We start from the raw sequence: 17,572 nt of genomic DNA, 5'->3' as shown, positions 1-17,572 counted from the left end.
TTTGACCTTTGCAATTTCAAGAAGTTCTGCATTCAGACAACAGTGTTTGTAAACCTCCATGCAGAAAAACTACAAAAAAAAACCCTGTAGTACACAACTGCATGGGCTTGTAGTTAGCAGTGTGACTTTGTCATGAAACAACACACATATGAACACGTTTTTACTTCAATAAAGCACTGAGGTGTGAACATGCAAAAATGGTTCAGCAGACAGCCAGTGAACTGTGGAAGCTTTTTCGAGTTACCTTAAACTACAAGACAACTAGCTCTCAAGAAAATGCTGACTAGGAGTGAGCAGCACAAGCTGAACTTGTGAGTCAGCTGTTGATATCTAACCTCCAATTTCCACATACAATGGCTGCACCGTCATTCGCCAGACAATTGTATTGGGTAGCAAATCGCTCTGCCCGTGCTCCAGCTCGTCTCTGGCAAGTCCCTGGAGCACCACTCTGCTCTGCTTTGTTGGAGATGCGCTGCAGGTCTATCCTTGGCCTGCCAAACCACGCCAGTCCACATAGAGCAGATCAATCCAAACAGGCGGAAAAAATGTTGCTATATAAACATTGCATCTCATCCTGCAGCACGAGCAAAAGGTCATTGGGAGGTCAGTGGGTCACCGAGCTACAATGGTGCCACTGATGAGAAAAAGCCACAGGCTTTTACATGAAGCCACTCATCATTTGTAAAAAACGCATTATTTTTTTAACTTTTTAATGTACTCACCCATGACAGAGGCAATAACATCGTGGAATCATGTTGAAACGAAAGGCAAATCAACCCCAAAAAGGGAAGAAAATCTGCTGATGACATGCTATTCCTGCATGAACTCACAGTTCCCCTGTGATCTCTGCCCTCTTGTCTTAAGCTGATCAGGGCTGTGCTGCACTTCAGACACACATCCAGTGTGCAAGGTCGCTCACTTTCAGCTGGGGCAAAACCGGAGGGCTGAGTACGGCACAAGCGGTGTTTGTGGAAATTACAGGTTATTCCACCTACCCACACAAGGTTAGCTTTAAGAATTGTAATGCATATGAGTTCTGTCTTTTTCAGAAGGAAGTGTTTTGCCGGTTTACGAGAAAATAAAGACATTTATTAAAGTTGGAAATTTCATATTGGAACCCATTTTCAAAACATTAAATTTTAAGGCAACCAAGCGCTTTGTCATGTTTTAAAACAGCACAAACACAACAAAAGCTTCTATTTTTGGCTGATATTGCGTTCATGTAAATAGGGGCTAAATAAATGCATGGTAAGCATGCATCACGATTTTAGCAAGGAGTACTCGAGTAGTCTGACCCATCCCTATTGACAACATGATGTGTTTTTTTTAAACAATATGTTTTGCTTTGGTTTAAACTTTTGCATGGTTAGTGTGCTTATCGTATTATTTCAAGCTAAATTTTGTATCATAAGATCAAAGATTATATCCCTTTCCTCTCACATTCAAGTTTTAAAACTAGTTTTTAGCAGGAAGTGCTTTTACCTGAACCCTTTTACCTTTTTATAGAGTTAACATACTGCAGCAGCCGGATAGTCCAGAGTAAAAAGCTGTTTGAAAATGTAAAACTGTAAAAGTAAAGCTGAGTAATGAGCAGACATGTTGAGGATTAAATACTCAGAAGCATCACAGCTGTTTTGGGCAATGTTGATGAACCACATTGTCTTCATTGCCGTCACATCTTCTTTGTCGCTGAAGTTAAGACACAAATACATCTCAACGATATCCCAGATTAGCATTTGGCGGACATTGGAAGAAAAAGAATGGCCTTTTGACCCGGTCCAGTTTTGCTTCCAGACTTGTACTGACCAGTCCGCTTCAGTGCCACATACATGTTGGGGTACTTCCTGGAGCGATACGTGTTGTAGTTGTTGCTCTCAAGTCGCTCCAAGAAGTGGCATTCATCTGTCGCTCGTCTCTGGAGACAAAGACACAGAGGAATAGTTAATACTCTGCAAACCCACTCTGATTTCTAGTCAAAAGTATCTCATTGCATTTACTGAATGCCTCATTCACCAGACAAGTCCAGGGAAAAATCTGATTTGCGTATATAATTGAAGCTACATCTCTCCATGAGGTATACTATTGCAGTGAAAGTACTGTGGTAGGTCAAGAAGGGATATCTCCTAAGAAGCTACAGTATGGTACAAGGTCTTTGACCTCAGAAATTACCTTAAACTTCAAGTCCAAGAGTGGGTTTGTGCCAAATTTGACAAAAATACTTCAGTGCATTCTTGAAATATTATCCTCACAAGATTTGAAATCAATGGCTTTGACCTTGTATCTCCAAAATAAATAAAGTTAATTCTGAAGTCAGAGGAGACATTTGCACAATTTTTGAAGACAACCCCTAAAAGCATTCTTGAGATATAGGTGTATAAGCAAGGGATAAACAAAAGTCCCCATTACCTTGACCTCTAAGCTTCTGACCTTTGAAAATGCTAAGTTAATTCTTGAGTTAGAGTGGACATTTGTGCAAATTTTGAAGAAAATCCCTTTAGTGTTATGGGATATTGTGTTCCTAAGTATGGGATGAGCAAGCGGTCCCTTGGTCTTTATCTGTTCTTGATCAGGATCAGTCCATCCTTGAGTCTGAGTTGACATTTGAGCTAAGTTTGAAGAAAATCCCTCAGTGCATTTAAAAGATATGGCCACAAGAATGGTCTTGAGAGAAATGGAGGCCAGATTAACTTTTCTCCTTTCTCTTTTAAAATCAAATCAGTTCATCCTTGAGTTTGGGTGAACATCTTTGGAGGTTTGAAAAAATCCCTAAAAGCAATCTTTAGTACCACATTCACAAGAGTAGTTAGGCTGGACTGATGGATGGACAGACGGTCAACTCGAAAATACAATGCCTCCGGACTCTGGCTATCGCCATTGCGTGGGTATGACAGGCAAACAGTTTTGCTTGAATTGCTTGCTAAAAGGCACAAAAAATCCTGGCAATGAAGCAAGTAAGATTGACTAAATAAATGTCCATTGTTGTATAATTTCTTGTTTAGTCAATAAATGCATAAGGTGAACTCCTGCACACTGTCATTCTCTATGAATACGTTTTAGTACTGAAATGTTGCTAATACATTTTTGGAAAGTAGACCATTCTCTCTTCAACACCAAGAGGCAACCTTAGTGGTTTAAAAAATGCAGCTACTGCAGAAGTTCAAAAAGCTGCAGAAGCACTGAAAGTTTTACATATCCATTGCGTTGGATATATTTCACAGCCATCTGGGTGACTGTCCATAGACGGTTTTTGTGAAGGGGTGAACCTTTTAAAAATCTCAGAGGATGATTGGACAAACGTTTTCTTTCTCATTCATTACAGGCCAATCAGAACAACAAAACATGATGTAGTGGGCATAACAGGTAGCTGCCATCGTCAAAATCTATCACTGAAGCCAGTTTGTGAATCAAACTTATGCTGAAGCCATTCAAAGTAATTGTTTCACCTAAGGCAGCCATTGTTAACCTGCTTGCACTACAACTAACCCTAGCTAGCCCATAGCTGTGGCAAATTCAGCCTTGTTTTAAAAAACATCTTGGTTGTACTAGTTCATGCTGTTTTGGGCACACACTGTACAGGGGTTGAAGATTTCTATAACTTGTCCATTTTTCTATAAGTGAGGATATTTTGCATTATTAGGGGCATGGTTTACATTGCTGCAAGCTGGTAGAATGTAGCTGTTAGTATTAAGGCCCACCTGAGCTCCACCTACATTGGTTTGCAGTGTTTTCAGTGAAGCAGCTGCCAGAGATTGAATTTAAAACCCTCTCTTCATCATAACCCAATGTCTGTTGACACTCAGGCTTCGTCCAATATTTTCTACTGTCTGTGTACTCATTACTTTTTAGTGAAAACTGAGACTGGAGCTCTTTAATTTGAATTTTCAAAGCTTTGGTATTTTTTAGTAATATCTATCATTAAAGTAACAGAACATTTTCCTACCTTACAGCCTTCAGGTTGTAAAACAGAAAACTAATATTGACACTTTAATATGGGTAGATATCAAGGAAGCTGTGAAAGTCCTGCCAAGCTCATTCACTGTATTTCAACAAAAAGCTGGTCATGTAGTGTTTGTTTTTATGCGTGTTTCTTTAAAAGTCTGATCTTCATCATTTCTGTATAAAGGCAACCTGAGCCACATCCTGAAGGCATTTCATTAAATACGGTTAGCTACTTTGGATTCTGTTTTTACTGAATATATTTAACGTATGTTTTTGGAAAGGGACGTTTGTAATGCTCACATTTGATGTCATTAAAGTACTATAAAACACCTTGAGTTGAATGCCATCTTTATTTTATAGCAGACTTTGGTATGAAATATTTTCCACTCTTGAAGAAGCAATGCCTGACCGGGATTCTTATCTCCTCTCTTGTCAGTTTGGTGTTAGTGCAGATTCCTTATATTTTTAACAGGGATGATAATGGGCTAATAGTTTAAACATTACAGGGATGTAAATAAGCAGAGGGAAAGATCAATTGAATCAAGATGTGCTGAAAAAAACTTGGATTTCATACATGTAAACATGAAGGTTATTAAAGAGTGGATGACTTAAGTACAAACCAAATGATTTGGCTGTTGAGTTGTCGTTTTTAGTGCTCACACATCCTCTCTCTGAACGTTATCCTTTGTAGAAAACATGAAAAAAACATTAATTACTGAACGTCTGGCCAGAATCTAGCTGTCTCGCTGGGCGTTAGCTGCCCTGCACTCCGTCCAACAAGAGGCTTTTGTTTTTAGTTTCTGGTTTTCGTGGAGTGTGACTGCACAGCCTTGGACCTGTTAGTCAGAGGACATTTTCTTTCAACTGGAACAACCTCCCCAGGCTAACTTTCACAATTCATTATGCAAAAGTCACAACTGCCATTAAACCATATCAAACTTAAGATCTGGAACTGTGCAACAGAAATGTGGTCGTGCAGTCTTTTGTTGTTTTTGTGGTTGAAAGGCCTCTGAACCATTGACTGAGCATGCTCTACATACTGCAGTAAGTTTAACTGTTACATCCAGTCCTTGCTGATTCCTGATTAATGATGCAACCTGAGACAGCATTAGTTCCCTTTAAGTTTATACAGAAAAATCTCAAATCTGAGGCAGCCTATTTGTATAATGGCTTGTCAAAATATCTCCTTATACTTAATACAAGCCATGTTTACCTGAAAAATTCTGTTTAATATCTTATTTTAAAAAAATAAAAAGGCAGAAATTTAAAAATTGCCTTTAATTAGTGTTTTGCTTGTGATGACAAATTTTCACTTCAGTCCCATTTGCATATGCACAAAACTCCAGAAAATCATAACTGCATGTTTTAATGCAAAAAGCCACATTTTTCCTTCCAGCACCCTGATTTTCCACATGAACCTGGGACGAGCAGATCTGAGAACCTAGCAGGAATTACTCTGAAAAATTCAATCTGAGAAAGCCGGATGGGGTGATGATATCAACTAGTGTGTTTTCAGGCTGTACAGTTTGTAATTTCTTTGCACATATTAAAAATTCTTCGTGATATCTTTGGTTCACCTGAATGTTCTCTGCTCTTTTGTTACAGTAAACCGTGAGACCCTTTTCCAATAATAGGTATGACATCATATGTAGTAGGGCTGGGCAGTTATGGCAAAATTCAAAATCATGATTAATTGAACTTTTCACTTTGATAACGACTGATGTACGACTATCCCACCCCCTACCCTTGACTCTGTTTGTGCTGTAAATATTCGTATGATCATAAAACAAATAACTGAAAGGAACACGCACAGATTAACAATTTATGGTTATTTATTGAAATCAAAACAAAGATCAGCTTAAATGTTTTTTCATAATAAACAATAATAAACAATAATAATACACAACAGGTATTTCTTGATAAAAAAAGAAAATTTTTATACTATTGTATAAAAAATAGAAAATACCTGCTCACGCTGCGCAGTCAGATCGGTGTTTGAGTTTTAGACTGGCTGGATCAGTGTCGTGAGACTACTACTTCTCCTTTTGGGTTTCTGGCAGGCTACACGCCTTGTGACACCTGGCTACCTATCACATGACTACACAGCCAGTAGTGTGTTTTTAAAAAGGGTGGTGCATTAGCAGAGAGAATTACAAGGGAAAAATTTTGAAATAATTGACAGGGCAGGTTTACGTCGGGTAGAGGCTCCAAATTTTGGTTTTGATTATTTTTTGATTAATTGCCCAGCACTAATATGTAATATATGGTACATAAAAAATCACAGACTTCAACTATGTGTTTGTGAGAAGCCCCCTTATGTAAGCTTATCAGGCCTAACCTTTGTAATATCGTGGTAATTATATGGTAATTAGGAAGTATTTTACCAAGAAATTTCTGAGAAATAAGATGAGAATTTTCTGTACAAGTTGCTTGATAGGTCATATGTAATGTCTTTATTTTGGCCTGCTAAATTAAAATTAGTCCTTCCTGAATAGTTTCCTAGTTATTTTTAAGGTTAGGGTTAGGGGTGAGGGTAAGGGTAAGAGTTAGGATTAGGATTAGCTTGAAAAAAACAGCTAATTACCAAAGAATTGACACAATGTTGCAGAAATAACTTGTCAATTAAGACATTATTACAAGATGAAAACCTCCTTAATATTACCGTTTTTCAGAGTTAAATTATTACAAGGTAATGACCACTTTATCCTTGACAAATTACTATGTATTTACCACTTTTTATTATAACAGTACTAGGTTACTGGGGAGGGTCGGGACCCAAAGTCAGTCGCAGGGCAGTTTTCAGTGGGTCACGACTAGGAGTCTGAAAAAAAAATGGTGGCAAAAGTCCTTAAGTCCTTATTGGACATGCATCAATACCTCTATTTTAGCCTGTTTTACTATGAAATTGGGTAAATTTAAATGTGTGATCAATATTTCAACTAATTTATCTCCTCTTCTTGCAATCAATGCCTACTTTTCCCATGATAATGAAGTAATTTCACAAATTCTCTAGAAAACTGGTCAAAATTGACACAATGATGGGGAAAGAGGGTATAAAATTTATCTGTTTTATCCCTTTTCTTTTTTATTTAAGGTTTTATGGTCCAACCATGCTCCAAACTGCAAAGTATTCAATTGACTAAACATGCTTTGTTGAAAATATTTTGGAAACTTGGGTCACGACCTGTCGTAAGACGGACTGGTGGGTCCTGACACCGGACCTGTTAAGAACTACTGCACCAAATAAAGTGTTACAGTTTTTACTAATTCAAGCAATTCAGACCTCATAAATGGTGCTAATGTTTAAAGATGTTTGGCTCGACTTGTTGTGAAATGGGCTTCCATTAAGTTTCAGGAGATAATTTTGATGAAAAATCAGACTAATTCAATTCCTTACATTCATGTTTTTGCAGTGTATCTATTCCAAATATCAGCTTAATGTCATCTCTAGAAGTACATGTGTTTAATCAACTCATACTCACATGAATAGTATTCATCAGTTTTACTTGCAGAATATTTTACTTACAAAATAATTCACTGCAGATTATCCTGGTGGAAAGGAAGTTTCTAGAGACTTATCTTGTAAAAAGCATGAATATTGTGAGGAAAAAACGTATCTTCTTTGCAGCAACAATAGTTTACAATCCAGCCATCAGTCAGCAAATGTTAATAAGAACAGATGTGGTTTATTGTGGGTTTTTAATGATTTTCCAAACACAAATCAGAGCAGAAGAGTGTGTCCGCCTTGGGTGGTAGCTACAGTAACTTCTCATTAGGAGGAAATGCCTCTTGCCAATTACATGGACTGTGGACAAGCTTTCACAACCACCAAACCACATCAGTAACAAGCACTTCACACTTCCACTGCTGCTGTGAGCAACAACACTGTGGCTGCAGAGAAGCAGCAGAGCCAAAGTCGGGATAAATGTTTCTTTAAAGTCTTCAGAAAACAGTTTCAAACAGTTAAATGTGCACAAATAAAAAATTACAACGACAATATGTTGAATAGTCAGGCCTGTTGACATCATTACAGTGGGTACAAAAGTCATTTTTGTCCCTCTGGATCTCATACATCTGCAGCAGGATAATTTTGACCCCAGGACCTATCTTATTCTGTAATGATCGTGACAAACGAGTGTCATTTTAATTATTTCCCTGCAAGGGAGGATTTCTTGGCGACTGGGTGGTAAATATTTAGTTTCCAAAACAAAGAAGTCTACAGCTACTTGGGACATTTCAAATAATATTTCTGACAACAGGAGGACATACACTGTAAGAATGTGAAATGCATTGTGGATAAACAACAAACCCGTTGAGCTCTTTCAGAAAATACACTTTGATAATCTACTCTTAAACATTGGAACAAAGTACCATCAACACAGACCAATACCATACCATACTTAACTAAGCCATATGGTTAAATACAATACGATATAGTACAATTTGATACTGTGCAACTCAACATGATATGATACCATACCATACCATACCATACCATACCATACCATGATAAGATGATATGATGCAATACTAAACAAGATGATGCACTTAAATGCCCCTGTTGGTTAGTGCTCAACAATGAATCAAGTTAAATATAATTTCAATTACAATTTTCATTAAACAACTGAAGTGCTGCATGGTGTGATGCACTCATTTTGTACATGCTGTTTGTCATGTGTGGTTCATAAAGCAGCACCATCATGAAACAGATCTCTCCGGAGTTTAAGAGAGGAGCAGAAAGATATCCTCAGACATTTGCGTCATTTTCAATTTTGAGAAATCACAAAACCAGAATTACTTTAACGGGTGAGTCTGCCTCCCAAGGCATCATGATGAAAACATTTAGTAATTTAAGATCAACAAAGAGTGGCAATATTCATGATCTTAGTATAGAGTACATTCAAAAGTATTCAGACCCCGTTCACTTTTTCAATTTTATGTTGCAGCCTGATGCTACAATAAAAATTCAGTTTTGATCTCACTAATCCACACTCAGTACCCCATAATGACAAAGTAAAAACAGAATTTTAGAGATGTTTGCAAATGTATTAAAAATGGAACACTAAAATATCACATTGACATAGATATTCAGACCTTTTGCAAAAACACTTGAAATTAAGCTCAGATGTCCAATCAGTTTAATTTGCCACAAGTGGACTCCAATTAAGGTGCAGAACCATTTCAGCAAAGATCAGAGAAATAGGGGGAACCTGAGCTAAATTTCAAGAATTTTTGCAAAAGGTCTGAAAACTTCTTTTAGTGTGATTTTTTTAATATATATATTTTGATAAATTTATTAAAAAAAAAAAAACAGTTTTCACTTTGTCATGATGGGGTATAGAGTGTAGATTAATAAGAATATACTGTAACATCAGACTGCAACATAACAAAACTGAAAAACAGGTGAAGGTGGTCTGAATACCTTTGGAATGCACTATAAATCATCATTACCAAGATTTTGCCATAATTGAGCAGCCCTACTTGGAAGAAAACATGTCTTGTACTCCAGTGTACCGTTATATCAGATATGCATTAACTCTGTCTGAAATTATGGCATAAAGTCAAAACTAGACCCCACTGAAACTAGTTTAGTAGTAACTTTAGTTACACTATATTGCCAAAAGTATTCACTCACCTGCCTCTACTCACATATTAACTTAAGTGCCATCCCATTCTTAATCCATAGGGTTTAATATGATGTCTGTCCACCCTTTGCAGCTATAAAAGCTTCAACTCTTCTGGGAAGGCTTTCCACAAGGTTTAGGAGTGTGTTTATGGGAATTTTTTGACAGTTCTTCCAGAGGCGCATTTGTGAGGTCACACACTGATGTTGGACGAGAAGGCCTGGCTCTAAGTCTCCACTCTAATTCATCCCAAAGGTGTTCTATCGGGTTCAGGTCAGGACTCTTTGCAGGCCAGTCAAGTTCATCCACACCAAACTCTCTCATCCATATCTTTATGGACCTTGCTTTGTGCACTGGTGCACAGTCATGTTGGAACAGGAAGGGGTCATCCCCAAAATGTTCCCACAAAGTTGGGAGCATGGAATTTTCCAAAATCTCTTGGTATGCTGAAGCATTCAGAATTCCTTTGACTGGAACTAAGGGGCCAAGCCCAGCTCCTGAAAAACAACCCCACACCATAATCCCCCCTCCACCAAACTTTACACTTGGCACAATGCATTCAGACAAGTACCGCTCTTCTGGCAACCGCCAAATCCAGACTCATCAATCAGATTGCCAGATGGAGGAGCGCAATTCGTCACTCCAGAGAACGTGTCTCCACTGCTCTAGAGTCCAGTGGTGCCGTGCTTTACACCACTGTATCCGGCACTTTGCATTGCACTTGGTGATGTATGGCTTGGATGAAGCTGCTCGGTCATAGAAACCCATTCCATGAAGCTCTCTACCACTGTTCTTGAGCTAATCAGAAGGCCACATGAAGTTTGGAGGTCTGCAGCGATTGACTCTGCAGAATGTTGGTGACCTCTGCACACTATGCGCCTCAGCATCCACTGACCCCGCTCCTCCATTTTATATGGCCTACCACTTCGTGGCTGAGTTGCTGTCATTTCCAATGGCTTCCACTTTGTTATAATACCACTGACAGTTGCCTGTGGAATATTTAGGAGTGAGGAAATTTCACAACTGGACTTGTTGCACAGGTGGCATCCTATCACAGTACCACGCTGGAATTCACTGAGCCCATGAGAGCGACCCATTCTTTCACAAATGTTTGTCGACACGGTCTACAATGGCTTTATAGATCTCAACCTTCAGACAGTTCAATACATATTATGGAAGTAGAGATGTTAGAGTTAGGCTAAGTTTGAACTCAAAGCAGGTGCAGCCCATAGCAGTGCTTTACACAAAAAGCTTCCTTCACAGTGAAATCAATAAACAAGACAAACAGAGACAAATAAAAACCCAGATTTAAACAGAGAAGCCTGCACATGGAAGATCTGTTAGTAGAAAAATGATAATTTGACTCACTTACCGCTCCAAACAGTCGTCCATCTCTGTTCATGGCCAGATAACGGTTTGCACAAACTCCTTTGATGACCACCTCCCCCACTGAGGTCGCCTGGAGTTGAAGCTTTACTGGAGTGAAAGACAAAACTTATTTTTAGAAAAATATACCAATATTTAAATCTTGGTTTTCAGGATAACGATACTGTATATGCCACATTGCTATTGATAACATTCAGTCAGTCATTTTCCAAACTGAAGCTGATCAAGACTCAGCTCAGGAACAGATATGAGGAAGACAGGCTCTCTGAAGCTGAAGCTATCTATTGAGAAGGCCATCCGAGTTGACCCACATCAGGCCATCGATATTGTCAAAAACATGGCTAAAAGAGAAAATCTCTGATTCTAGAACCCTGACTACCCCACTTTTGAAAAGTACCAGGTATAGCTGGTAGTTTATTTTCATTCACCTGCGAGGAGAATGCCATCATATAAGCCATAATCACTAGAAAAGACTACAGCACCATCAGGATACAATTTGATCAATATTTATTAATTAATATTTTTAATCACAGCAGATATGATAAGCCTTTTGCAAATATCAATCCAGGGAAGCTTATGGTATCCACTGTAGCTCCCGGGCATGATGAACCCCTCCATAGGGTTCTTCTGATTGGTAGAACAAGAGAAATAGAGAACAATGCAGGAAGGCAGAATGGAGATGCAAAAAGAGGCATTGTTAAGGTGTGGACCTGCTCCCCAAGATTTACCATAAGCACCACCATAGCAAACAAACAGTGGATACATGCTGAAAGTAGCCCTGTTGCAGCCTACTAAGTGCAAGTTCCTTAGCAACTTTGCCTGCCACAATGTGATTAGGGGAAAAAACAGACAATGAATGTCACAGTGCATGTTACAGATGGAAGTAAATAAATGACTCAAAGGTGGGTTTGTAAGCTATTAAATTATATTGGAATGGGGGCCAGTTCCTGAAAAAGGATCCATAAGGAGGGGCATAAGAGATTTGCATGACATATGTGCAGTCATTTTTACAGCTTCAATAAGTCAAACTGTTTCAGATTTTCTCATCTGCAACAACCTCTTCAATTCAACACCCGAAAGTGGTGTCAAAGTCAACAAGGATTGTCTTGAAATACCTTCTCAAGTTCTATTCCTTAAACACCAACATGCATTTGTTGCGGAGTAAGCATGCAAGCCTTGTATAAATATAAATGCATGCTTCTGTAATGTAATCTCTATTCTCTGCATTTAATTTTTGTCTTTTTTTAAGGTAAAGGAGGCAGTTTGTCTAGCTTATTGGCTTAAGTGTTAAAAACATGGCCACGGGCGGCAAAATAAGTTGTTTGAGATGTGCCAGAGAGGATATGTACAAGGCAGCATCATGAAGGGGTATAAACAAATTGGGGATTAACATGGTAGATGATTATACAAACATGTATAACTGTATTCAAAAATTGGAAAAAGGTGTGTATTTTTAAAATATTAGTTGTCTACTCAAATGGCCACTAACAGGGACCTTGAGGGCCTGACCTGGCCCAGGGCCTTCAGACGAATAGCCTGGATTTTAGAGTGTCTTTATTTGGAGATTTGTAAATTTGGTCATTCTAAACGTCATGGAATTATGTCTGTTAACCTTATCAATGCCAGTCCGATATCATGGAAAACTGTTTTCAGTGTTAAACTTATCAGATGTCATCTGTCATCATTACAGAAACGGCAGTGTTTTACAGAAACACATGATAAAAACAATCAGTATGAAGTATCCAGTAATCTCTGCCTAACACCAAAACATTTGCACAAAAGATGCTAAACTGTTCCATAACATTGCCAAGGTAGTAATACCTGATATAAAAAGAGGATTAATGGGTCAAATCTCTCGCAAAGCCTTCACAATTTCAAGGAATATTCGTTGCTAACTACGAGGATGATTGCATACATAGAAGATGTCTAAAACAACTAACTGTTTTGTTGTGTTAAAGCAGCTCCCATAGTCATCATGCATGTTTTATCTTTAGAACTGCTTTATGCATTGAATAAATTAAACTATAGTGATCCCACTGATAGCAGCAAGCCAACTCATGGCTGAGAGACAGTCACCTCTGAGATGTATCAAAATCATCTCTACAATTATTGTTCTCAGGACGACACTGCTTGACAACAGAGCATACTTAGCATAACACTTCACCACCAAAAAGGAAGCAGATGGCTCATGGGGTAAATAGGGGTATCTGAGCAGAATAAATTTACATTAAGGCTTCAGCATCTGTCTACAGTTAGGCTTTCTGCCTGCATGATTCATCTCACAGTTCAAAGTGATGTTCCCCTTGAAAGAAATGTATGATTGGTTTGTGTGAGTTGTGGTGTGTTCCATGTTTACTTGGCTTATTATGTTCCACAGCTTTCCTAGATACAGGAAATCCTTCCATAAACTCTTCTCTGGTTCTGTAGCATTGGGACCAATCATTATGTCTCGTGGCCTGTTGCATCAGATATGTGTAAATTCTGTCTTATAATGGATGGGGTGACCAGACCCCCTGATATGACCAGAATGTTCCTGTTTTCAAGTTCAGTTTCCTGTCACAACATACACTATATGGACAAAAGTATTTGGCCACACCTGCTATTTACTGAATCTAGGTGTTTTAATCAGGCCCATTGCCACAGGTGAATAAAATCAAGCACTAAGCCATATATTCTCCATTTGCAAATATTTGTGATGCAAAATGGGTCATTTTGAAGAGCTCAGCGACTTCATGTGTGGTACTGTGATGGATGCCAGCTTCACAATAAGACAGTCTGTGAAATTTCACCCCTGATGGATAGTCCATGGTTGACTGTAAGTGGTATTATTAGAAAGTGGAAGAGTTTAGGAACAACAGCAACTCAGCCACGAAGCAGAGGACCATGTAAAATCACAGAATGGGGTCAATAACTGTATAAAAGAAGCACAAAAACTGTGCAGGAGCTTTATGGATGGGTTTCCATGGCTGAGCAACTTCATGCAAGCCTCACATCACCAAGTCCTATGGCAAGAGTCAGCTGGACTTGTGTAAAGCCCGCAGAAACTGGACTGTGGAACAGTAGAAATGTGTTCTGTGGGAGAACATTACCTTTCTGACTGCATTGTGCCAACTGTGAAGTTTGGTGGAGGAAGGATAATTGTATGGGGCTGATTTTCAGGGTTTGGGCTAGGCCTCTTATCTCCAGTGAAGGCCAATCTTGATGCTTCAGCATACCAAGACCATTTGGACAATGCTATGCTTCCAACTTAATGGCACAGTTTGGGGAAGGCTTTTTTTAAAGTCCAACATGACTGTGCCCCAGTGCACAAAGCAAGGACTGTAAAGACATGGTTTGATGAGTTGGATGTGGAAGAACTTCACTAATGTGCACAGAGCCCTGACCTCAACACCATCGAGCACCTTTGGGATGAACTGGATTGGAATTGGCAAGCCAGACCTTCTCGTCCAACATCAATGCTTGACCTCATAAATGCTTTACAGACTGAATGGGCACAAATTCCACAAAAAACATTCCAAAATCTTGCGGAAAGCCTTCCAAGTAGAGTGGAAGAGTGGGCTGTGTAGGCTAGCTTTGCAGAAAGTGCAGGAAAAGGAAGTCGGTTTGTTGTCAGTGTTGCTTAAAGGCTTGCCATTGCTTCAACCAAACTCCAAATGATCCTGATTGGTCTAGTAACTCTCTATCTGGGAACACGCATATTGGCTTGAAGCTTTGAAAGTTGGATCAGTTTGATGACAGATCTGGAATCTGGCCAGTCCATCTGCTCTACAATGTTACTACTCACTTTGAACTAATCCACACACCTGTTTGAAATGTCACACTGTAGCTTGGAAAATACACATCCAAACACAAGTGCTCTATGAGACAACACCCAATTTCATATATGTTGTCGACCTCTCCTACTTACTGATGCAACTTGGGACACATATTTGAAAGCTATCACTGATACAGAGGCACCAAAGGGTGTCACAACTCTTGTTTGCTAACAAGCTTTAGAGAGCCAAACTCTTGTCACTTGGTAGAGGAAATCAATGTCATTACATTGAGTAGAAGTAGTTTTATTCTTGACTATTTTGGTGGCATAACTTCACTGACCTTACATAATGTCAGGAACCTCCAAATGAGGAATTCTCCTCTGCTGGCTGTTAACTCCATGCTGCCTTAAGTGACGTAAACCACACTATGAGTCAGCATCAACTTTCACTAAAAATGTCAGGGATATTCCACCAAAGTTCCCATTGATCAAGAAAATGGTAGGTGTACTTCTCTTGAACTTGCGTTATTAGACTTTCCAGAGGTAGACCTACACACATTCTGGTGTTTACAAGTGGAGAATAAACCTCAGTAAGCTGGAAAATTCACATCGTTCCTCCATTACTTTTTCTTACTTAACTCTTACTTCCCTGCTGCATATTGAAAAAGAACATAAAGGAGCTTTGTTTGCTGTGCAAAGCAAAGAAAGAACTGGAAGCACTTACTGTGGGGGTCGTTTTTCTCCCGGATTCCATCCACTCCCCCGTCAGACCTTATCCTCAAGAAGAAGCCCCCGTTTTTACAGTACAGTCTTTTGGGCTCCTTGAAGTTCCCTGGAGGAAAACCACTGCTGCCACCATCTTCAGGTGTGGAGGGAAGTGTGGTGATTTCTCCAGTGGCCATCTCCTCCTCTTTCCCCGCTTCCCGGCGACTGCTTCGTCTCCTTCTTGAGCTGTACAGGAGCCCCACTGTGGCCTCCCACCTCCCACTAACTTGCTTGTTCCCTCCTCCCCTCCTCCACAGAGCTTCACACTAACTGATTCTGCTTAACCCCGAGAGGTCACTTGAAAGAACACCCCTCCTTGCAGGGCAGCAAGTGCCCTTTGAATCTTAAGAAATTTGAGGCGGGAGGACTCCTGCCTGCTCTTACCTATTAAAATCTACCAAAATCTACCATTTGTAGCTGCTCGTCTCTGTCTGTAGAGCCTGCTGTTGCTCTATCAGTGTCTTCTGAGCACACTGGTAGGGGGATACATGCGGCTTCCCCTTCTCTTTCACTCTCCTTGCAGTGAAGTGTTTAAACCATGGCAGCTGGCTTAGATCTGTGTGGAAGGCTTTCCCCTTTGGGCCTCAGTTCGCATGCGCCCTAGGAGCACCAACCAAACAGACACATGCTCACGCCCACTAATGCTGTGATTTAACCAACCAACCCAGCAGACGTCTTGAAATGAGAGGAGGGCAAGAAGGGGGACGTGCAACTTGGACTGTGCCCTCTGAGATCCAGCAGCATGCCAAGAGCAGCAGAAAGCACGTGAGCAGAAGCAGTGTTTTCATTCATTATGTCTGAGCACGAATGGGAGCAGAGACGTAAGGAGGAAGCCCACATAGATAGCTCTTTAATGAATCACCTAGGGATATTTATAGGTAGAGGAAAAAACAATGTGAAGCAGACATGTTGGGAAAGTTAAATGAAAAACCTCCTTAGTCTGCCGAGTGAAGCATCAGTGGTGAAAGTTAATACGTGTCCGGTTTTGGTTTACGGCCATCCATTTGTCAAACACTCGTCTGGACATCTGGTTAAAGGTGACCACATCTGAAACTTGGGCTGGATCAGCAGAAAGTCAGCTGTGCTCTCGTTTGACGTCATTCTGGTGACCCCACTGAGACTAACTGGTGAAACATCTGACATCTAACCAGTCTTGTACAGTGACTAACCTCGGTAGACTTGAATAGCTGGAAGGCCTGCAGTCCAAATAGGAATCCAACTTCATAAGGGGTTCCAATGGTTTCGGGCAGCTATTCCAGTGTTGTTTTAGAGTCTGGTTCTCATAATAAGAGCAATATGGCAAGAAATCTATCAATGGATTTGTCATCAGAATACAGAATCTGAGGTATGAGAACAGACTTTTTAGAGTTAGACATGTTCTATTCTCCACAGACAGCCTCAACAGTACTGAGGGTGTGAGCAGGATTTCACTGCAAAACAGCCTCACTGTAATGATAAAACCCATTTGGAATTTAGTTTTATGATCAACAGCAAAAGATTAAAGAGTGACTTGCCAGATTATATAGCCAAAAAGGCACTCTGATGTGATCAAAATCTTTAATTAACTTCCTCAGGAAATAATAGCCAGATAAAGAACAGATGTTTGAGCACAATGACACTTCACCTTATAAAGGTCACAACCATTCCGTAAAAAGGAAATAAAAAAACATAAATGACAATTGCAGACATCAAAATGCAAAAACATATGATTTTACTACCACAAAATGGTTTAAACCAATAAAAAATACACCTTTGAAAAACTACTGAGTATTTGAAACTAGATTTTACTATAAATTGAGCAAGTTATGAGTGTTGGTCACACGCCAGAAATAGATACCCAGGCCTGTGATCGGTATTAATTTGCTCAATTTATTCCATGATCTGCACGTAATTGATCTTGCTGTCATAAGATGTCCTTTTTGAGTCTATATTGATGTTTTATGGTGACAACTCTTATTGAGGAAGTAATTCATGCAGATGAAGTGAATTTGTGCCGTGCTGAATACAGCGTTTGCCTTATTTGCATGAGTTACAAAGAAAATCTTAACTCAGGTGAATCATTCACGCTAGGATTGCCAGTCAGCATGGAGATCCAGTGACGTAT

The 17,572-nt window shown here is 39.5% G+C and overlaps 1 protein-coding gene across 1 annotated transcript; it reads right to left on the bottom strand.

Annotated features, from left to right (window-relative positions):
* Positions 1 to 1,067: 1,067 nt before the first annotated feature.
* On the bottom strand, positions 1,068 to 16,057 carry fgf2 (fibroblast growth factor 2). The gene is made up of 3 exons (XM_041797175.1): positions 15,428 to 16,057; positions 10,936 to 11,039; positions 1,068 to 1,915 (listed from the first exon to the last, which is right to left on the bottom strand). Exons 1-3 carry the CDS (start codon positions 15,603 to 15,605, stop codon positions 1,730 to 1,732), a joined length of 468 nt encoding a protein of 155 aa, XP_041653109.1. The 5' UTR covers positions 15,606 to 16,057; the 3' UTR covers positions 1,068 to 1,729.
* Between the last annotated feature and the right edge of the window lie 1,515 nt (positions 16,058 to 17,572).

The sequence above is a fragment of the Cheilinus undulatus genome, linkage group 10, assembly GCF_018320785.1.
Source record: "Cheilinus undulatus linkage group 10, ASM1832078v1, whole genome shotgun sequence".
Classification (NCBI taxonomy): Eukaryota; Metazoa; Chordata; class Actinopteri; order Labriformes; family Labridae; genus Cheilinus; species Cheilinus undulatus.
Note: the sequence above shows the minus strand (reverse complement) of the source record. Positions and strands in the feature narration are given on the sequence as shown.